General features: G+C 35.8%; 1 protein-coding gene and 1 pseudogene across 3 annotated transcripts; one reads left to right on the top strand and one right to left on the bottom strand.

Annotated features, from left to right (window-relative positions):
* Window positions 1-4,590: 4,590 nt before the first annotated feature.
* Window positions 4,591-15,860, bottom strand: LOC114735330 (protein ROOT HAIR SPECIFIC 17-like). Of its 3 annotated transcripts, XM_028923036.1 has the most exons (11): window positions 15,851-15,860; window positions 9,507-9,675; window positions 9,256-9,315; window positions 9,069-9,159; window positions 8,756-8,832; window positions 7,751-7,839; window positions 7,465-7,648; window positions 6,489-6,670; window positions 6,154-6,256; window positions 5,733-6,070; window positions 4,591-5,312 (listed from the first exon to the last, which is right to left on the bottom strand). In XM_028923036.1, exons 2-11 carry the CDS (start codon window positions 9,522-9,524, stop codon window positions 4,976-4,978), a joined length of 1,479 nt encoding a protein of 492 aa, XP_028778869.1. In that variant the 5' UTR covers window positions 9,525-9,675; window positions 15,851-15,860; the 3' UTR covers window positions 4,591-4,975. The 3 variants fall into 3 exon arrangements, with proteins under 3 accessions (XP_028778869.1, XP_028778854.1, XP_028778862.1); XM_028923021.1 differs by lacking the exon at window positions 15,851-15,860 and having other exon boundaries at window positions 9,507-9,713; XM_028923029.1 differs by lacking the exon at window positions 15,851-15,860 and having other exon boundaries at window positions 5,733-6,064; window positions 9,507-9,713.
* A 1,617-nt stretch (window positions 15,861-17,477) lies between these two features.
* Window positions 17,478-23,737, top strand: LOC114735245 (glycerol-3-phosphate acyltransferase 9-like; annotated as a pseudogene).
* The last annotated feature ends 286 nt before the right edge of the window (window positions 23,738-24,023 follow it).

The following is a 24,023-nucleotide window of genomic DNA, read 5'->3' as shown; positions in this document are numbered from 1 at the left end:
AAGACTGCAAAGAGGGGAGTTAGGTTTAATAGGTTAGGATGATGTGGTCATTTAAATAACGAAAATGACATCAGCCAGGGAAAAAAAAAAAAAACCAACAACGATGACTAGTTAAGATGAAGCGTGGGGCGAGCAAGTACGAGACAAATAAGGATGTAGCTCGTCAGCACAGTGACACGTTGTCCCGAAAGATAATGTGAAAACAATGATTATTTGGAATAAGTAAAAGCAATGAACGCGTGTGCGTGTGATATTAAAAAAGAAATTTGACCCGCGGAAATGAAAAATTTAACAAAAGATCAATAGGTGAAGTGCGGAGAAGAGACCGGTGGGAAGAAAAGAGAAGAAAAAAGGCGACCTCATTAGGAAGGAAAAAAAGGGTTACTTAAGTAATTGGGAAGCGGAGGATGGCTTGACGCTGACGTCGCAATTAATCACTATGTTATGATGTCTGGATCATGGTAGTCCCCTCATATATATATATATATATGACATTTAGGCCTCCTTTGATAAAAAGCATTAAAAACGACAGGTAACGATTAATGTTAGAATTGAGAAAAATTATTAAAGAATATTTATTATAAGTAATTTTTTTATTACATGAGATCAGACAATACCATCTGCCTTCCTGGTACTACTTCCCATCTTTCATATAAAACCTGATTTTATTTTTATTTTGATCTTAAATATAATGCTTTAATTTACATTGTTTCTTATATTTATCTATTTTTTCCTAATGTAGTTTTTCGAATAATAGTAATTCTAATCAATATATTTGATTAGTAAAGATATTTTAAAAAATATAATACCTATTTATTACAAATAACTCACTTAACTTATTTCTTAATCTACTCAAATTAGTGAATTAGCTCTTATATTCAGGATCGGAGGTAGTATTCTCTAGTCCTGTATATGTGGGTTTATCTAATTCTAAATAATACGCAATTATCTGTAATGAATATTTTTTTAAATTCATTTGCAATCTTTACTTCTATTTTCAATGCTTTATATCAATTCGAACTAGGATTTTGGACTGGAACAGAGTTAGATCATAATCATACAGAGTTTGTGGTCACAACCCCAACTTGCCGCCTGTTCATACCAACCATGAGCGTGTTTGAAGTGCAGAAGAAAAGTGGCCCGCAAAAAGCTCTTTACCAGACTTTAGAATATTTACACACACACACATTTTTTTTGCCCCTCAGCTTTGATGCTATATGAGTTGGAGCCTTTCCAGAGGCCTCCCTCCCTTGTTTTCCAAAACGAGCAGAAGCACCCGTTGGAGTTAAACAGTCAAACGGGCCCCACATCGATGAAGTATCTTGTAACCATGGCCGCATGTTCTAGTTCTCCTCCTTCTTCCCCGCCCCCTCCTCAGAGGTTCCGGTGTCGTCCCCGGCCGTGAATTCGGAGGGTGCATATATGAACTAATGGTATGCCCAACAAATTAACATAAAACCTTCTTTTTTTCTTTTTGGCTTTTTGGCCTTTTGGCCTGAACTTAAAACAAAAAGGATCACAAGTGGAGCTTTAAAAACTATTAGGACATTATTATGGGCCTTATCACTAGAGCTGCAAGTCAAGCATAATTCAGTTAACAATTATAAGAATACATTTGTTGGATGTATATAATACTTATAATAATAAGTCGAGTTGTTCATAAACTATTGGATACTTTATTTTAAATTTTATATATGTGATATATCAAAATAGCTAATTTAACAGTTAAAAAGAAAGCCCAGAGATAGGACGCCACAACAACTTCTAGGGACGATATATGGTCAACGGAAGCCATGATTCCCTCACTCCTACCTATCAATTTTTTTTTTTTGACCAGCACTCCTACCTATCAATTGAACCAGTGAACGGCTTATTGATTCAACCACGATTGAATTGTGCTTGAGGTAGTGGGACATTCATTTTTTGGGACGAGAAAGCAGTGGTAAATTTACACTGCACTGTATATATTAGATATTCTAGGTGTCGAATATGATTTTAATAATGATCCGAAAAAATAATACAGTTCTTACTATATGGTCCTAATATGTAGTTATATCGAAAATTTTGTGATATCGACTTATGGCGAGTGATTGACACTTTTGTCACTGAACAAGTTATTGAGAGTTTGAATCACAACCTCTTTATATACTCCTATTGTTTTTAATAAAAAAATTTATTTAACTAATTTGATTAAATTAAGGAAATTAGGTAAGTCAGTTAATTATAAGAAACATGACATGTTTTTTTTTTTAAAACACTATAATCATCTTCTTTAGTATCCTTATTCCCTCTTCTACTTGATTATGATTAAGGGAATATCCATAGTGATAATTTAGGAAAAATTGATAAATATGAAAAATAGGTATTATATTTAGGATTAACATCATCTTAATAATTAGGTCCTATATTAAGGACTGTAGGAGTATATATATATATATATATATATATATATGTGGTGATATGTGCGTGTAAGTCTTCGGTGACATAATTCATTTTCAATTTTCATAATTATTTATGATAATTAATTATCATTAAAGAGATAATATATAGGATAATGATTTCAGATAAAGTGCTGCTTTATTGGCAATAATTTTGTGCTATGAGGTAATTTGTTAGTGCCCCGCGCAAACATGGGAAAAAAGCAAAATAAAGATAATGTAAATGGTATTGGTAACGTATGATGATTTTGGATTAAGTAGCGATAGATAAGGTCTTATTTGGCGTCATAATTGAAATCATTTATAAGCTTATTTCATGTAAGCTGAGACACAATTTTTTTTAATATACTTATGTTGTATTCTGTAAATTATGATTAAAAAGCTATTTATAAGTCATTCTATACAGCTCATAAAACAGCTTATACACACTAGTATAAGGGTCTTATATTTAGAACCGGAAGAGTATATTGATATTACGTGGAACCTCCAACAGTCGCTTTTGCTTTTCTTTCCCATCCAAGCAAATTAATTGCCTCCATTTCTTATGATTGACATAATAATCAGAATGAAATATCATTTGGAAGAGAGACAAAAGTAAACGAGCTTGGAAATCAATCTTCAATGATTTTTTTAACACTAGTTTTATTTAAATCCACAATTTTAAAAGGTTCTTATCGTATTAGTACTACCGTTTCTGTTTGTTCCTTCATATTTGTCTGAGCATTTTTTTTCTTTTTTTTTTTTTCTGGCCTGATGTCTCAGGCATATTAACCAAAGAAAATCTGGCCGGCCGAAAACAACCATGAGAAAAAAAATAAAGAGAGAAACAAAAAGAGGGGAGTAAAAAAATAGGGGAAAAATAAATTTTCCTGTATTTAGATGGAAAGAGAATAGAAAAGAGAGAAAGAGACGCGAGACTCATGTGCTTTCTTTTTTGTCCCCACGAAGTTCTCTCTTTAAATATAAAGAGATTTTAGGGAAAAAAACAGGCGTTTTATTTTTAAAAAAGAATTGCGTGAAAAGAAATATGGAACCCACACATGTGGCGTATATGCATATATAATTGCCATTTTGAAATGGGTGGCTTTTCTGTGGACAATATTTTGTGGAGTTATCCTTTATTTTTGTTGGTGGCTCATTATTTTGGATAGGGGAAGGGGAAGCAGTAATTGAAGATGGAACTGGGGGTATTGCTAATGAGTGGAAGGAAAGGAGAAGATGTGATGGAGATTAGATATTAGCAAATGATGAGGCCAGCGAGGTGGAGACGATGATGCAGAAGGCAGGGGAGGAGCCTTTCTACTGTGAAAAGTGAAAACATCATTCCTGTGTTATTGCCTCTCCTCTCGCATTGGGTCCACTCAGATCCAAGGCCCCCCCTTTCCCTTTCCCCTTTCCTTTCCTACAAACCTCCATGTGACTCCCTTATTATTACACTTTCTCCTCAGCAATCCACCTCACCCCCACCTATAGCCTTCTTGCCTCAAACCTCCCTCACAATTCATTCAGACATCACAACTTCCATTTTACTTGTTATTTTGAAATAAAAATTCATTCATCCCTTGGTGACATTAAGCTTAATGCTACTAATTCCCTAAACATAGTTCACGTGAAATGGCTCATCTACCAAGTAAGATGGTACCTCATTATATTCTTTGCATTTCTTGTGTTTTGTTGAGAGGTCACTGTCGTGTGTTTTTCACTAAACCTTGTTTCTGACTCACTTCATTTCGTTTGGGGATTTGTTTGTCGGCATTCTCAACAGGGTCCAACACTACTGACCGAGCACGTGCGCAGCACATGCATGCCATCATTCATTCTGATTTCCCTCCTCTATTATTAAAGAAATCAAAGGCCGCCAAACCCAACGCACCCACTATCAGCATTTTTGGTTTTAGGTCCCAAATCATAGACAAGCTGCGAGACCCGTCCCAAACCAAAAAAAACGCAACGATGGCAATTGTTCTGTAGAAAAATGAATTGCAAGAAAAAGGTGGTGGCCCTTACTCCCCGGTCCCAGCTCGCAAGGACCGGAAAGTGACCTTTCATGGGATTGTGCGTTGATGCCTTTATGATTGGCACTACGCTCCTCCCCTGCCTTGTCCAAATAAAATAAAGTTCAAGTTTACATGTATTTAGTAAATTCAGGCTGTAATGGCCTATGCTACGCAAGCTCTGCATTCATTTTTCCGTTAAAAATGGTTCTGTAGACGGATGACTTAAATATTGCTCTTTATTCATTAAGGCTATATCACAACAGGCTTAAAATTCAAGGCCCATTCTTGTCCACATTTCTCAATCTCTATTCACCGAATATTCCAAGCACGTCCCCTTCAAATCAAAATCTTCTAACTAAAAATCCCGTCCCTGGAGACGAATGCCGCGTTAGAAATGGGTGCTGAATGAACCAGACTTTCTCTTCCTGCCAATCTGAATCTGAAAAGAATTCTTCTAAAACAGGAACTGAATTTGTTCTATATCCTTTTAGGAGATGAATCTGACCTCACTTGTCCAAATACTCCACATTACAGATTAGATCACTCCTCCTCAGTAAACAGATACTCTTCTTTCATATCACCAATATCCGCATTTTTATCATCCATCTCACTACCTTCAAAACTCTCACGAGCTTGCTTTCCACGATAGGGAACGTACCCAGCCTTTGCCTCAGCGTCTTGGCATATGCAAGTTGAAGGATTTTCATGAAACTCACCCGTGCCAGGATTTAACTCATTTGGCTCTCCCATGAATCCGACCTGGTAAGTTCGAACCCGGGATGCGAATTCCTCCCAAGTCATGATGTTCTTGTTCATAAACAACCGGTACAACTTCTTAGCATTTGGCCGAATGGTAGGTTTGTGGCCCAAGTATCTCCTGCAACAGACAGAGCATGGCCGCATCATGTATCAACAACCAGATTCTGTGCATGTAATTGTCAGCATAAAGAAATCTCGAAATAGAAACCAACTATAAGAAATAACGGCCTTTAATTTGATTCAATAAAAATCTGATACTTGTGATTTCAAATCCAGATCCCCCCCCTCCCCCAATATCCGCATTAAACTGTCAGTTCTGTCATTCGAATTATCTTTTTTCTGCAAAACATAAGTGGTACTTTTAGGCCTACATAAGATGAGCAGGAACAATGAAAAAGAAAATGGCCAGCAGCACCAAAGAAGGCACTTGAGAAGTTAAGTTTTTGCCTTTGGTAGATCACCGATATCTGATAGTTCCAAGTCATCATGTAAATTGATTTCCAGAACTTGGAGACATCAGGAGAGACACGCGGCTTACCTCCTTCCAGCCAGCATTTTAGCCATGTTACCGTTGTTATTGGTGACAAAAACGTCGCTTTCATCACAAACTATGAAATCAATTGCTGCCATGCGAGAAGAAAACGGCGCAAATGGTGCCAACTCTTGCTTGCCAAGTAAGGTCTCCTTGGAATGGAAGTTCGGGAAAAGAGCCTTGAGCGGCGCTAATGTTTCCTCACCTCCATATACATCTCCAGATGCCACGTACAAGTGCACATCGCTTCCAAAGCCTAATGCTCTCAGCATAAGACCCACTTCCTCAGGGGTAAGCGGGCATCTTCCGTGCCTTCGTACTTTGTCAGGGTTACTTGCCTGTGACTTGAACAATAAAATGACAACAAAGTTCATACAAGTCAACAAGACGTGGAGCTGTGATTCCTAAGAAGAAAGTATAACCTCACATGTAAACTTTTCCATCGCTTCCGAATTTCTCCAAGTTCTCTTCTCTCCCTCTCCCCTCCGCCATAATAGCATCCGGAGAATGCAAGCATGTCGGGTTCATACCTAGCAGATAATCGGTCACCAGTCTAAATCAACCCTTTGATAAATAATAGCAAAACAATAATGTAACATAGATCTGTGCATTTCAGTCACACAAGGGCAAGCAATCTCTCATCCCACAAGCCAAGCATAACCTGATGTTTGCTTGCCTCATAAATAATTATTGCGTTCTCTTTTGAGAGACAGATAGTAATACAAGCAGAGGTAATTTTTAATCAGAACTATTATGCCTTACCTCAAATGCAGAGCAACAAAATGCTTGCTTTTCATTCTCATACGCTCAACTAATAATCTACCCATTCCTCGTATAGATTCGGTAAATTTAAGAGCATGGTAGTTCACACGGCACCTCAGCCTTTGAAGATCTGCATCCAACCTATTAGAAAGTCTGTAGTCAAACTTCGTGAGCTGAACAACCTGGATCAACGATAAGCGTCATTCAAGGGCTAACTTTTTTTTCCCAAGGGAAAATATACCATTGATAAAAGAGATACAAACACTAAACCGTCAACAGGAACCAAAACGAATAAAACAAGGGAACCAAACCTAAAACAGAGAAAAACAAAACGAGACAGAGCCTATGCCCTGTAGATTGAAAAAAGCAATGACTAATTTCTGTTTACCATGATCAAAGAAAGTGACTATAGAGGGTATGTAGCAGCCTAATTCCTAAAGGACCAACTTGAAAGAGCCCACTCTCCTTGGCGTCCATCAGTTAACAACTAAAAGTTAATAAAAACTTCCGGCACAGAACAGAGCATAGAAGACATAAATCAGCCATTACTATAAGCAAAATTAATCCATAGCCCAAAGTTATTGCCGAGACAACATGACACGCACAGAAGAAACAAAGAAAACAAACTACAAAGACAAACACCAGGCAGGACTAAACATGACACCAAAATCGCTGCCAGAGAGCCCCCCAAACCTGGGCAACTTCAAGAAATCAAACTCTTGGTTTCTGGGTAAAGCAGCTGCCAAAGGACCTCCCCAATCAGGGTTTCCGTTGTTCAAAAATGAGGATCCTCATTCAAGGGATAATCGAAACTATCATTGCATGAATATTTTCCCAAACTCAATATTAGCCCATACATTTAACAATTTCAACTTGCAGTCGGACAGAATTTAGCAATGAACTCATTCATCAACTGCTTCCAATTATGAAAAGCAAACAAATTATGTTCTATAAAATCAAGCATATTAACACTTACGTGCCTCTTGACAAGATGAGGTAAAACACGATCTTCATAGCACTCAGGAGTGCATTTCCTTGGAACACGGATTGAATACGGAATCACAGATTTCCCTCCCTCATTTGAAAGCTGTTTAATAATTCTAACATCATTCCAAAGGAAAGATATGAACCAGTCCACATCAAATATTTCTGCGAAGTTGCTGCAGGACATAGCGTATCACGCATAAATTAAGACAAAGCTAGATAACGACTTTGTCTTGCAATTGAAACGGAAGATATTATTAGCATATGACAAGACAGACCTTGTGTCTTTCCAGAAGGATTGCTGATCGAGTGTGGGAACAACAAGCGTAGCATTCAAAAGATATGCTGCTACAACTGCATCTATAATCTGCGGCCAAAGCAACAGCTTTCAGCATCAAAAAACACTTTCTGTTTTAATATAATACGACTGAACGCGCGCAATCACACAAGCATATCAACTGTTACCCATCGCAATAGCTTTCAGCATCAAAAACGCACTTTACACATGCATCCAAAATTACTCATCACAACTGTTACCCATCAATGGGTTTTTGGCTAATAATAAAGAAAACTATGTAATAAGGACCAATGCCCGGGCGATAATATTAATTGTTTATACCAACATGTCTGCTGAAAATGTTCATTCATTTTGGTTTAAATTATGTTCTCCATAATAATCTAAGCCGCTGGTTTTAAATCTAAGTATAGAATCAGGGATAAGTATATACATATTTCGGGTGACGCCATTTACATAGAATCTCCACGCCTTTGATGCTTTCTACGAATGTCATTTCTTACTTGGGACGTTTGGAAAATACCCTTTATTGGCTGTTATATAAAAAAAATCCTTATTGACTTAAGAAAAAAATATTACTCTTCCTAACATTCAATCAGTCTGCAAATGAATGAATATGCCATAGACTTAAGGTCACAATCATGAATGCCAGCCTGCAGGTAGAACAAAACAATTTGGAGACGACTGGAACAGTCTGAAGATATAAATATCAAATCTTTAATTCAAGATTAAGTTTTTAATTTCTTTTTTTAAAGGAAACCTGGGTTTCCTAAATAAGTGGCAGTTATAGATAATAAATCAAAATCTAATATAAAAATAAATATTAACAAGATAAGCTGCATATTTAACTGGCGGAAAATTTATCGTTGCATATGGCCCCAAGGAAAAAACATAAATAAGAAGCTTAGTCTGCAATCAATACCATGAATGATCACAAAAAGGGACAACCAAAAAAGGAACAACAAAAAGCATGGCTGAAGAAGCTCACCCCTGTTCTTTGTTGATTCAATCCTCCACTGGTGGCAATCAACAAGTATCGACTTGGATTCGTTTTGATATTAGAATCTGAAAGAAAAATGTACACATGCAACTGATCTGAGAACTCAACAAGATTCTTTGATTACAAGTTAATCAAAGGAAAAAGGCCGATCAACCACCAGCCCCAAGTAAAGAAGTGAAATGTACGCAACTCGCGGCTTGAATTAATATGAAGTCCCCAAAGGGGGAAAAAAAGGATTTTACTATTGCGAGTGCAAAAGATTTTGTTCTTTTGGACTTTTAAGATGATTAGATAAACTTACTTAAAAATATGTCGCTGGCATTGCTGCAGCCATAGTAAAGGTGCGAACGAGTCGAACTCCATAAATCACGACCTAAACTACCTCCATTTGCCTTTAAAACCCGAAGAGGAAAATGAAAAACAAACACAAAGTCGGATTGCAAAAAAAAAAAAAAATCTTTTTATTCATAAGGCGGAAGTTTTCTTACTGGAACATGAAGCACCGAACCCCGATGGGACTTCAATGGAGACCCGACTTTGCCATTAAACTGGGAGTCAGCGCCACAGCACATAAAGCAAGATATCGTTTAAATGATCGCCATACAAAACGTTAAAGAAAATAGAGACAATTGAGTGAAACAATAAATAAACAGGAATAAGAGCGGCTCAGACGAGAGAAGCAGAGAATTCGGAACCCAGAGTGAATGGAGACGGTGGAAAATGAAGGAGAGGGAGTTACCGAAGAAAGGTGATGCATGGGGGAGGGCGCGAGCAGGGAGAAGATGGCAAAGAGAAGCAGGAAGCAGCCGGAAACGGCGGAAACGAGAAGACGGTGGAGGTAGCGGCGACGCAGGAAGTTGGCTATAAGGAGGCCGATGATGGTTAGTTGGTCAGCGTGTTGTTTCCTTCTCTTCATGGAGTACAACGTCATGGCGGTTGGAGAGAGGGGGGAAAAGAAACGATGATTCTGAAATGTTATTTAGAATTAGAAGAGAGTTGGGTTGCTAAGTGAAGATGAAGGATCAACTTCTCCCACCTCAACTCTGACAACGATTCTTCCCTTGTTCATTCTGTTGTGACGGCCCCACCCCACCCGACCCCCGTTAGGACTTAGGAAGTTAGTAAATTAGCCTTTTTTGATTATTACGTTAAAAATTAATTATGCCATGATCTCTCTTTTGTTGTGAATATATGTACACATATAGACATGCTGTGATTGGGGAAGGAGGGTTTAATGTTTTTGGTTGGCGCAAATGGCAAAATGAGAAAAAAGCGGGAAGGAAGGGGATGATGTTGATGAGGTGATGGGGTCGTAACCAGAAAAAAGAGATTGGAATAGTAAATGGCAAGACTGTGTATGTGAATAACTTTGCTGGTGGCGTGCCTGGGAATGAGCATAACCCGTTGCCCTCTTTATTCTTCACTTGCGTTTCGCGTGTTACGTCGCCTCCCTTCTGATGTCTTTATTTCCGATTAAGATATCTGGCTGATATGAATCACGTTTCTGTGTTTTATAACCTTATTTTATTTTTATTCTTTGAAAACTTCATTATCCATCCATTTTTCTATATATCTATGCATAAGTACATTCTATAAAGTGAACATAACTCATAATTAAATACTCCTCCGGTCCTTATTATAAGACCCAATTTGACTTTTTATTTGGTTCTAATTATAAGACCCAATCCATTTTGTCTCTTATATTTATGTATTTTTTTCCAAGATAATCCTTCTAATAATGATAGTTTTAGCCAATATACTTAATTAACAAGGATATTTTAGGAATGACAACACTTATTTATTATAAATAACTAACTTAACTTACTTCCTTAATCTCCTCAAATAAGTCAATTGGGTCTTATAATTAGGACCGGAGGAGTATTAATTAGCATAATTTAAAGGAAAAATCGGTGAAAAGACATTTGTTTAGAAATTCTATTGGTTAGGAGGACTTAAAATTTAAGTACCGGCATTTTCTGTATATAAAAACATGTTAAGTCTCAATAAAATTTCCAAACATTTCAGTGATTTTTCTAATTTGAATTTGGTACAATTGAGGGAGTATTGATTAGGGCTGAGCAATGGGCGGGGTGGGCTAACCCGAAGGTTAACCCATAGCCCGCCCATTTATTTATAAATGGGCATGGGCTAACCCATAACCCGGTAGTAGCCCATTTAGCCCATATTAAATGGGCTACGGGGCAGCCCGTTTGGGCTGATCGGGTTATGGGGTAACCCATTTATTTTTTAAATTTTTTTTAATATAATTATTTTATATATGTAACCTTATGAAGCTGTCAATAAATTTTGCATGCCAAATAGCAAATCAAATATGAAATAACATCAACTATATTCAATCACACAACCTTACTTAGATTCACAAACAATTAAAGTCTGATAAAATCATAAAAATAGTCACCAATCATAAAGTCTTATAAACTTTGAAAGTTCCAACTTTTACCTAAAGGATAAAATAAAAACTTAGACAAGTATGAAGGTTTGATAAAATATGAATGAGAAACAATATCATCAATTAAATGAAGAATAAAAATATTTTTAAAAACTTAAAAACTTAAATGGGCGGGTATGGGCAGCCCAATACCTTACCCATAGCCCAACCCGTTTAATGGGCTACCCTGCCCATTTAAGCCCGCCCATTTATAATCTCTTATTTGGGCTAATTGGGCGGGCTTAAATGGGCAAAAATTTCATGGGTTATGGGCGGACTAGCGGGTAATGGGTTTGTTGCTCACCCCTAGTATTGATAATTGATATATCACATAATTGAGGATGAAATGTGAGCAACCTGTAGGAATAAGAGATGATGAATATAAAAGGGTGAGCCGGACCCAACCGTGGGCGACAATAAACGGCTCGCGTTCCCTCAGCCTATGCTAGCACTATGCCTATGCTTTCCAATCTTACGGGGAAAATGAAAATGAGGTCTCATGAAACACAAAATACTGCATAAAGGTCTCAGAAATTTGATAATGAATGTGAAGTTCTAAAGAGACTTAAGTGTAATTTAGTAAAGTGTAAAAAGACTTCTTTGCCTCTAGCGAGATGAACCAAAGTAAAGTTGTCTCGTTTTTCAGTTTGAAAATCACCACTCTATACACAGAAAGTAAAAAGGAGAAAACCCAAACTTCATTTTGTCTCTTTTCCATTCTCATATGAAAATCTCATCCGCTCTACCTATGCCAACCATTTGCAAAAATCACTTTCTTTTTTGGTTTGGTGTGTGCTTGGTCAATTAAGTTGGGATTTTATTATAAGTGGGTAGGGTGATGATAGATGTTCTATTTTTGGATATATTGTGAGGGGTTGAAAGTGGGTTTGCTTTGTCTTAGTATGGTTTGTTGGGAATTGATGAGAAAGATGAACGTTGATGTGGCTAAAAACCCTTACTGCGAAACAAGAAAATATGTTGTCAATATAAACTATTATAATTGTCAATATAACTCATTGACTTGTCAATAATACTTGTATTGTGCAAATTTATATTAAATGATATTGTTAAATTTTTAACACAAAGTTCATAACTTTCTATGCCCTTAACTCATTGGTAGAGGTTACAAAAAGAGGAAGAAGAGGCAATGAAGAAGGGTGGGCAGTCATATGAGGCAAAAGAAGAAAAATAGTAAAAAGAAAGGCCACTTTGAATTTGGACAAATGATGGCAAAAGAATTTTTTGTAAATAAAATTAACTTTTTTTTTGGTAAATGTCGCAATAGATACATAATTAGTTTGATATTATATATGTGTAATTGTATTTTTTTAATGACTTGTGAAATCAGTGTAATTATATGTATATGAAGTTGTAAATAAAAGTTGGTTATATATTACATTCTGATGTATAATCAGTTGTTATTATCTACACCTTTTATTATCAATACACCCTTTATCACTTGTCACTCGTTGCACTATCAGTTGTCAATTTATGTGCTAATATAAAGTTGAAAAAAAAATGTGATTTTACGTTACATAATGCTATACAAAATCATACAATATCACCAATTCCTCAAAACTAATATATTTTTTTTAATAATGATATAAAATCGGTATTAAAAGTCAATCATCACTGATGAATATGTGGATAGTAACAACTGCCGTTGGAAATTTTCAGAATTGAAGGTGTTGTTTATTTAAAATGTTCAATTAAGTTATATGTAACCTAAAATACAAATATTAACTAACAGGTATGTTAATTGGATGGTAATTTTTTAAAACTTGACAAGTCACAATGTCACTATTGACAAGTCACAGTGCGTTTATTGACAAGTTTCATAATTCTCAATTTGTTGTGGCGCTTAGAGCGATCTGCCACGGCCTTTGAAGCAGAAAGGACGGAGAGGCATTCTGTAATAAGCGCCACAGTGCCTAGATAAAATTCAATGCCCTTGATTCCATGATTGACAACTTACAGTGCTACTGTCGACAAGTCACAGCGCAACTATTAACAAGTTACAGTGCAACCGTTAACAAGTCACAGTGCCACTGTTGACAAGTGATAGTGTAACTATTGATGATTCATTTTATAATTTTATATCAGTAATAATATACTTTTAATAATGATTATATATGACATTATAAGCCAAATGTAATATGTCAAAATAATTGAAAATATCATATGATATGTCAATATTATGTAACTTGAATTCACATTAGATAACTTACATCAGCAAATTAATTGACAAGTCATAGTGCAATTAGTCAGAAGTCAGAACAGGTCTATTAACAATGTAGGATGAAATAATTACAACTTAAATGATAGTAGAATCTAACACATCAGTTTATAACCAACTTTTATTTATACCTTTATATATATAGAATTGCACATATTGCACAACCAAACTGAAAAAAAACATACAGGTTGCATGTAATTACTAAACTAATTGTTGGTGTGTATCCATTTACAAAAAAATCTTTTCACACTCATTTGCATAATATTCTTTTCACATTCATATACAAAAAATATCTAACTTCAATATGTTCTCAACTAGTATTTGGGTTCTTGCATGGTTTAGCGGTGTAATGCTTCTTAGACGTACTGGCTATCATTAATGTAAACCTGCATCAACAATTGTCCAGCTGTTACTGACAGGGAAAGCAGCACTATTGACAACTATCACGGCATCTATTAACAACTTTCATAGCTTATATTGACAACACAATATCCCACTTCGCAGAAAAGGTTTCTACCCACACCAACGTTCATTGTCTTCAGCCTTTCACACTAAACTATGCTAAAACAGAACAAAATCACCCACAATATAACCAAAAACAGAGCACCCATGATCATCCTACCCACCCACAATAAAAACCCAACTTAAATTACCAACCCACACCAAACAAAAACACAACCTTTCTATTGATTAACTTGTTCATATTAGACCAAAAACAAAAGCTTCACAATACCTAAAAGCAAAAATGATTTTCTAAATTTCTATATCCAAACACAATCTGTCAAACAAAATGCAAAGAAGAGGAGGGGAAGAAAGTTTCAAAACCTAGAAATCTTGAGAGATTAAAATGGAAGCTCTTTGGAGTTTACTGATAGTGATGAAGAAGATGCTTCATTATCAATGGCTGCTTCCTTCTTTCTCCAGCTCTTCTCTCCCATGCATAGCAACTTTAGATCATGTAGGAAATATGAGTGTCCTTTCCTTCTACACTGCTGGCTAATAATGTCTTTTTGACATTCTTATTATTGCAGTTAAGTTCCTATAGAAACTGTGATTTATTATCATATTTCTTTTGACTGTTTTGTAGTATATTTCCTTGTATGGGACCTTAGAATCATTTTCCCAATCTTATATACCACTATTTTCAGTACTTCTTAATATAAGAGTTAATTGACTAATTTAGGTAGATTTAAAAAATTACTCAAATTAGTTGTTTGTAATAAATATATGTTGTCTTTATAATAAATATGTGTTGTCTTTACTAAAATATATTTGCTAATCAAGTATATTGGTTGAAACTACTATCATTATAAGGATTACTTTTTTTCAAAAAAAGAATAAATATAAGTGATAAATTAGATTGAGATCTAATACTTAACACCAAAATAAAAGTCAAAAGAACTTTTATATTAAGGACTAGAGGTAGTATATATTACCTCCAGTTTTTATCTAATTTGTAAATATTAAAAATTAGTTAAATTAGTTATTTGTAATAAATATATGTTTTCTTTTCTAAAATATTCTTGTTAGTCATGTACATTAAAATGAAAATAATTTAACATGTTCAAATACTATACAGGGACTAGTGAGGAAGAAATGAATAAAATATAAGAAACAAAATGGATGGCTGTTATATTATATTTAAGATCAAATTAAATTTTCAACAAATTCTTATATTTAGGATGGAGGTTGTATATTATGTGATACTAATTTTGATCATTAATATAAGAACTAGTTGACTAATTTGAGTAGATTAAAAAAATTAATTAAGTTAGTTATTTGTAATAAATATGTGTTATATGCTAATCAATTATATTGACTAGAATTATCATTATTACAAAGACTGTTTTAAAAAATAGATAAATATAACGAATCAAATGAACTGGGATACTATATTTAAAATAAAAAAGTTCAAATAAATTTTTATATTAACCATTGGAGGTAGTATGTGTATATATGCAGCACGTTTAGGGGGGGCAAATCCTCTCTCTTTCAATTCGCCTTCAGCCAGGAATTGTTCAGAAGGCGCGTTTCGCAATATTCGTCAACCGAAAATGCCAACTCTTATTCGCCGAACAGCCACCCTAGACCGTACTAGTCTGCCTCAAACTCTGCTCATATTTTATATTGAAAATTAATAAAGCGCGCCTCATCAAACGCATACGCATAAAACCAAGGGAATATAGTTTTTGCTTTTTCGGCCATAAAACAAAGTCTTTTTTTTTTTCCCCAATCAAAATCGATGAAAAGGATTACAATCTCCAATAGAAAAGGCAAAAAAAAAGGCAAAGAAACAACCTAAAAATACAACTTAAAAGATAAAAATAGAATGAAGATGACATTAAAGTATCCTTTGTAAGTTTTGAGCAGAACGCTGATTAATATCCGCAACAAGAACCAAGAGAAGAGAGAATTGCAAGTTGCTGAATTTCCACAGGACTTGAATCAACCTTGCTTTCAATATGCGATTTATTGTGGATTTGGATTTTGTATTAATGCGTATTTCTCTGGCAACCTGCTCAGCAGCTCTGAAGTTTTCTCAGTTGATGATTTTGCTCGATTTCATTTGTTGATTATTTGATTGAAAGCTCCTATAATAATTATCAAAGTTAATGTTTTACAATAAAAGAAAAATTATAGATATCAAACCACTCAAAGTGGAATCGAGGCTGAATGAGTTGCATCAGATGGAACTATGGAAAGCATGCAGCAGCAAATTGTCCCAGATCCTTGTCCCCTTGAGCAACCGTAGCTTCGTTAGGTTTTTTTTTTTTTTTGGGTTACAAGATGTAAGCTGGTTGCTTGAATGAAAAACTAACACAGTCTAAATAGACTGGTCTAGGTGGCAAAGCATCATTCCCCCGACGCTGATTACGTAACAGTATCTCTGCATTCTTGTGGTGCCTCCCCAAGCAGGACAAGTTGATCTGTGTCCATATGGGCTGCTCGTGCAAGAATGTCTGCACATTCCAGAACTTCCGGTCTTGCGTAGTTAATTTGAACGTCCCAATCCGCATAAACAAGCTCTCTGGTTCCTTCAATTTCCTGTGTAAATGGATGGTCTGGTCCACTATCTCTTGATAGAATATTTATAGCTTCCATAGAATCCGAGTAAGCTTGAATATCCTTTATATTGAGAGCCTGACATAATTGCAGTCCAGTTTTAAGTGCCAATACCTCTGCAATTGATATCGGATATAATCCCAACTTCTGTTTGAAACCCATAATCCAATGCCCATGTTCATTTCTTAGTACTCCTCCACAGGCCGCCTGATTGAGTTCTCTGACCGAGGCATCAACATCCAGCCGTACTGTCCCAGGTGGTGGACGTAGCCATACGTCTCTCTTCAAGTCCCATGCTTTAAATATCTGATGCCTGTATACTCCATTATCGCTATCCTCTCGAAGATGGAAAGCACACTTTTGGATTACTTCATTCGGTGATGCCACTGGTCCGTCAAAGGTCTGGGTACACCTAGCTTTCCATAGGATCCAACACGTAGCTTCGTTAGTTGGTTGGAGGTGAGTGGGAGTACACAACCACCAAGTCACTTTTTGAAGCTCAGTTCCAGTTTCGCATCAATCTTCCAACTGCCAAAACCCACCCCTTCTTAGGTAGCCAAACTCTCTTTTCCCCGCTACAATAGATATTCATCTATGTACCCTGAATTACTGGGGGTTTTCTATTCCATTCTGCTTTAGCTTTTGGTTCAACTGATTTCCTAATTCCTTGGATGGAGGAATATATTTCTGCTGATAGATTTCTGGAATAACCCAAGTGATATGTTTAAGTTGATCAAGTTTGGTTAGATACTTAAATGTTTTGTTTTCTTGTTTATCTCCTTGTGCAGTTGGTGTGGTAGGTGTCTAATATATTACGGGGTTAAATAGTTTTGCTTTACAATGTAGACGAATTTCTCAAGTGAGATGGGATTCCGACGTTAACCTGTGGTTATTGTTAAATGGGAAATTTTATCTTAAAAGTGGAAATGCTACATAAATTCATTTTTATGTGTATTAATGTAATGGAATACAATGAGAAAAAGGAAGAAGACTGGGAGGGGGGTCAACAACTTCGGTTTGTTCTTATTCGTGGTTGGAAGGAATAAGGAGGAGGAGAGTGCTTCCCCCTACGCCTCTCTACTAACTATAAATCTTAAAACACGCCGAAGATAAAAGGAGTTTCCTTGTGAAGTTCGTCACCATTTAATAAATGGACAGACTAGAAGTTAGCAACTCTTTCCTAATTAAGTGATCAATTTTTTGCACTTTTAACATATTCCATTTGGAATTGAATCTGATTGAAAATTTTCAACGATCCAATCGGAATCATTGATCCTCTGATGAACTGGAATGATGAGGGTTTATAGTTTAATGATAAACTAATTTAGCCTCAACTTTGTCTTTCAGAAATCTCTCGTAGTGGTGAAAGCCCCACGGAGATAAGTACCACTGGTAACCTCAGTTCTTCTAGTTCTGAATTGGACCTTGATCGACCCAATATTGAAGATTACCTCCCATCTGGGTCCATCATTCAACAGGAACCTCATGGCAAGCTGTGCCTTTATGTCTCTCTCTTTTAGTGTCTTGCAACCACTGTTTATTTGGACGCTAAATAAACATGAGTTGTAAGTAGGGAGCAGGTTTTGATTCAGTTGATTCTTGTTGGAGCATGGAGATTTAGCTGCTCCTGTAAAATTTCAGCTTTCCCCTGTCTCTTCTCCAAAAATTCCTGGCAAACAATCAGAACTCTTTATATTTGTGTTATTTGGTTATTGGTTTTCAGTTGCGGCTTGCTTAACATTTCTCCTACTTTATCCGAGGCAGCAGGTGCCATTGTAGATGTAAGATTTGCCCATTTTCTTAACTTCGCTGTCTTCTTACTTCTGTGTTTTTAACGCAGCATGGTTATTTTAGATAAAGTAGCATGTGCTTCCCTGTGCAACATAATTTGGGAATTATTATATCTTAATCATAATCAACTAAACAATTCTTACCTAATTGTAATCATCGGTCCATCATATATAACCACAACACTTAAGATTTAGATGCCCATTGGTGAAACAATGTACATGAAGTTGAATAAAATGATCCCAACAATAATAACAACCATTAGGCATTGCAACATTTTTCTAACGATAATTGATTGACATCAGTTTGAGGCAAAATGGCTTAATTGATACATAAAAGTTGTTTGATAGAACAATGAACATTAAAGAAGCACAGTGATGAGCATCAGAGCTTCAATCTTCTTTCAATTCATGGTTCAAACCTCATGCTTTTTAAATTGTGTATACAGTATTGAATACATTTTCTTATGAAACTTCTAAAGCATGATATAACTTTTTTTCTAACTGATATCCTATAATTACATTAGATAACACTTAAATATAATTTTATAATTTATTTCAAAGTAAAAGAACTTGAAGAAAATTCACCATATATTTCATTTCTTTCAAAACGCATTCAGTAGTACTGCGAAAAGCAAGAAAAGCATGGTTATTATAGATAAATGATTATCATATGTTGTAAATCATGGATATGGTGGGCTTCAAGAAAAGCATGCTGAGTGCTGACTAGCTGCTGTGTACTGCTTCTCTGTAGGGTTTTGTATATTTCTGTTCTCAGGGCTACTAAGGCTTGTGTTTGGAATCAGAAATTTATTCTCAAGCTCATAAAATCTGTGGGAACTATCACTCTCACACACACACACACTGTTGGAGATATTATTCAACCCCTTGTTTTTTTGACCTTGGTTGCCTTTGGTTGTTTGCTCACTGGTTGAAAATTTTTATGTTGGATAGGATTCACTCACAAGATGCTTCAAGTCAAATCCTCCTGAACCTTGGAATTGGAATGTTTATTGGTTCCCTTTGTGGTGTTGTGGAGTCTTAGTACGATATTTGATCCTGTTCCTGCAAGGTTAGCTTACACCCTTGCCATATTTACTCAAAATCATTTTATGCATGATGCAGTAATGAGGAGTGTTGTTATTTTAGAATCTACCTGGCTAATATTTGTATAGGATTCGAACTTTAACTTTTTTTTTTGGGTATAAACAGATTTGAACTTGAACTTTGATTACATCAAATTTCCCTTTTAAACTTGACTTATTAATCTCCTATGTGTTTCTCATTTATAAACTCATATACTGCTGATTATATTGGCCTTGTGATATTTCTTATTTGAAGCTTCAGGGTCCTAATGTTGACAATAGGATGGATAATATTTCTTTGATCCTTCATTCCTGTGCATTTCCTACTGAAGGGACATGACAAGTTGAAGAAAAAGATGAAGGTGCCTATTTTCCCCCCGTGATATCCCATTCAGTTGTAGTTTTCTCCCTCTTTTAATATACACTATAAATAGAACAAAGAAGTTTAAACTGTTTGTTTTAGATAATTTTAAAGCATACAAAATGAATTTTGGTTCTTAGTTGTCCTGGTGTTTCTTAACGCACACACGCGGACATGTGTGTGTGTGTGTGTAAATATATATTTATATATATATTAAACATAAATGACAAAAACTTCCCCTGAGTATTACTGCAATTACAGAGTATTCCCTTTAATTTCGAAGTATGCACTTTAATCCAACTTTAATTCTTTTTGGACTAAAATGTCCTCCACTAATCCTCTTATGTATCTTGGCAAAAAATAAAAGAAAATAAAAAAGCACTTGCATACTTTTTATGGGGGATATTTTAGTCCAAAAGAATAAAAATTGGACTAAAGTGTATGTATTAAAAAACAGAGGGAATGCTCATATAAATTTAGCAAAATTTAAGAGAGGTATGAATAATTTACTCATATTTGAAAGGTACTCATTTTAAGAGGTGCATGCTCTAAGCCATATTTTCAGATGGTATCTAGTATTCTGTCTACTTCTGTACTTATATTGGAATATTGTAATAATATTTGTTTAATGAGTTGTTAATGCTGAGTACCTATTGCCTGGTAGGCTTCAATTCATTTTGATCCCCATGATGTGCAAATCACGCTACAAGTATTTTCTTTGCTTCTGTTAGCTTTACCATTGAAGTTGGAGAATTTTCCATTTGTTGATTAAACTAGTGGGAGAACAAGAGGTTGTTAAATAACTGCCTAATTATCTGACTAATGGAAAGTCAATGAATGACCGTTTTGTCCAAAAACAAACACAAGCAGTGAGTGGCTATCATTTTTATAAGGTTCGTAGAGTAAAGGTTGGCCAAGTAACTGGTGGACATAATTTCAATTTATACTTATATTGTAAATGAACTCAGCTTTTTGAGGGATGCTGGTTGCTGTTGAGCGCATAGGGATAGTTATAGCATATACTGTCTAGAGACTCTGAAGTTACTGCCTTTCATATTTTCTCCCTGTTTAGAGGTTTTGGTGGAGATGATGTGCAGTTTTTTTGTTGCATCATGGACTGGAGTTGTCATATATCATGGGCCACGGCCAAGAATAAGACCAAAGCAGGTATGTCTAATATATATATATATATATATATTGTCAAATCTAAAGTTATTTTTATATTTAAGCAAAAGTGAATGTCATTGACTAATAATCTGAGTTCTCCCTACATGTCGTGAACAGGTTTTTGTGGCCAACCATACTTCCATGATTGATTTCATTATTTTAGAACAGATGACTGCATTTGCTGTGATTATGCAGAAGCATCCTGGATGGGTTGGTAAGCACCCTCCTCAACTAAAAGCTGTTTGTTTCTTTACATATAATATTGCATTATATATTATGACAACATATGTTTAGGTGATTCGGTTTTAAAGAATTGGTACCCACCGTCAGTATGACTTCGTACTGTTGCTGAGATAATAATGATAACATGGAAAGTAATATATCTAAACCTTTATGTTGTTAGCACTATTCTCTCTGTTGGTCGGTTTAAATTTGCTGGGAAGAACAGGGCGTGGGATGAACAACTAGTGATGATTTATAGAAGTTTAAAGCTTGTTAATGTAGGATGGATGTTGGAAAATTTCCTGGTAAGACAATAATTTATAAATTTTAATTGGCTGTTTTGTGTAGGATGATTGCAGAGCACCATTTTGGAGAGTGTAGGATGTATCTGGTTCAATCGTTCTGAGGCAAAGGATCAAGAAATTCTTGCCAAGAAGCGAGTTTAAATAAAAATTTAGGAAATATCTAGCTCAGGTTTAAATTGTTTTGATTTTTATGCTTTTTATACTCCAGATTGAGGGAGCATGTCGAGAGAGCTGACAATAACCCTCTTCGCATATTTCCTGAATGAACTTGTGTAAATAATCACTACACAGTCATGTTCAAGAGAGTACGTGAATCTGTGAACAATGAATAATGTTCGCTTATAGTTGTATTCTGAATCCATAATCGAAGCGTTTTAACTTCTTTATTGGTGTTTAGGGTGCATTTGAACTTGGCTGCACAGTTTGCCCAGTTGCAATAAAATATAATAAAATATTTGTGGATGCATTCTGGAATAGTCGAAAGTAAGGCTATGCTTGCCAATGTTAATTATTTCCGTACCTCACTGTTCAACTGCTGTATTAGAGGTGTAATAGTTGGATTTCATGCATTCGCAGGCAATCATTCACCATGCATCTGTTGCAGCTAATGGCATTCTGGGCTGTTGTTTGTGATGTTTGGTTCTTGGAGCCACAAAATCTGAAGCCAGGAGAAACAGCCATTGAGTTCGCTGAGAGGTAAATGATTTCTTCTATATCGTAAGAAGAAAATTGTGGTGTGGACGGTTGACCATACATGAAAGTCTATACTTGGCATCTTCTAGGTGTTAAACTTGTCTGGATTTTATTTTACGAGTTAAGGTGCATATCTACCCCTGAAGTGTTATGCGAGGGGAAATTGATATCTGTAAGTCATGAAAAGTGCAGTGTCGCCCCTGACTATTTAGAAAGAGCACAATGTGCACCAATTTTAACTGTGAACCAAGCGGCTGTTAAATTGGGGGTAAACAACCTTGCAAGAGGGAGAAAAGGCTGACAAACCAATCAAAGGTATATTCGAAGGATTTAAACCAATCAGAGGGATAAAAAACAATAACGGCAAGGAATGATTTGAGTCCTTGTATATTCTTCTAATAAGTGGCCGGCATTGTGATCTTCACCATGGCAAGCTCCACTGCCACGAGATTCTCCATCACATTTTCAGAGTCGTGGGCTTCTCCATTGTGATCTTCACCATTAAAAAGTTCTCCATACCAGATTTGGACTTGTCGCACGTCTATTGATGGTTCCTTCCTTCTCCTTCATCATCTGCATTGCAGATTCAGTTTTGATGAGAAATTTTTTTTTTAAAATCCTATGAACGTGTTTTTCTGGCACAAAAATGTTATGAATGTGTTTTATTGAACAAAAAAAAAAGCTTCGTGGATGACCGACTGAGCATTACTCAGTCTGACTGATGGTCAACATTTGGGGTCTGTTAAAATAGGGGCACACTGCGCTGTTTACAGATACTAATTGTCCCTCACGTGATATTTTGGGAGCAGACATGCACCTTAATCCTTGTTTTAATGTAGGGTGCGAGACATAATCTCAGTTCGAGCTGGCCTTAAAAAGGTTCCTTGGGATGGGTATCTGAAGTCGTCTCGTCCTAGCCCAAAGCTACGAGTTCTGTATCTTAATTTCTCTTGGTGTACACCCTTTTACTATCACATGTCCAATAACCTAGGCGCTATAATTGATACTAATATCAATATAAAATACAAAATTTATGACAACTCTCACTATCCGCTAATCGTAGACAGCGTGGATGAATACATTGGGCCCACCTAGATAGGATTATACATTCAGTTAGTTTGGTTTTCTATTTGGTTTTGCACTATATATTTTGTTAGCTTATAGCATGCCCATTGAAGCATCACTGTTCATGATTGAAGCATATATTGTAATATTCGTATGCTGGTTTAAAGGAACAGTTAGTTGTTGGACATGTAGATACTTCTAAGATTTTACAACTTTCCTGCTTTGGCACGATGTTATCCATTTGATTCACAGACTGGATATGTTAATACATAAGTATTAGATTAAGAGTCGTAAATTGCTTGTTATTACTTTGCACATTGTGGGTGTTTTAGTGTGGTTTCTTTATGACATGGTTATGCTGTAGAGTTTCTGACTGATTCTGCTTTTTGGAGTTTACATGTCCTGGATCATGATATAAGTTTAGATCAAAAAAATCTGGTTTGACAAATTTGAGTCATGGCACTTACTGGGTTACTGGGCATTTGTAGGCAACAAAGCTTTACTGACTCAGTGCTGCGGTGGTTGGAGGAAAAATGACGTGCAACTTTATGTATATCCCGTCTACTTTTTGTGAATTGAAAAGGGGCTAAACAAGTCTTGTGCGACTGAACTCTGGATCTACCCCATACAAGGGACTATTTTGCTCACCAAGTGCGACATCCCATCTACATTTGTCCTCTTTCAACCCCTTTTTGTTTACCCTTAATCGTGGTCTTCATAATCACGGTTAGATATAGGGATTGATGAGTAAATTGTCTGGTAAACTTACCCTTGGGGCTTGCTGTGTCTTGGAGACACTGACGACTGCTATATTAGGCAGGAC

The sequence above is a fragment of the Neltuma alba genome, unplaced genomic scaffold (assembly GCF_004799145.2).
Source record: "Neltuma alba isolate B1F8T4 unplaced genomic scaffold, ASM479914v2 tig00002674_pilon, whole genome shotgun sequence".
Classification (NCBI taxonomy): Eukaryota; Viridiplantae; Streptophyta; class Magnoliopsida; order Fabales; family Fabaceae; genus Neltuma; species Neltuma alba.
Note: the sequence above shows the minus strand (reverse complement) of the source record. Positions and strands in the feature narration are given on the sequence as shown.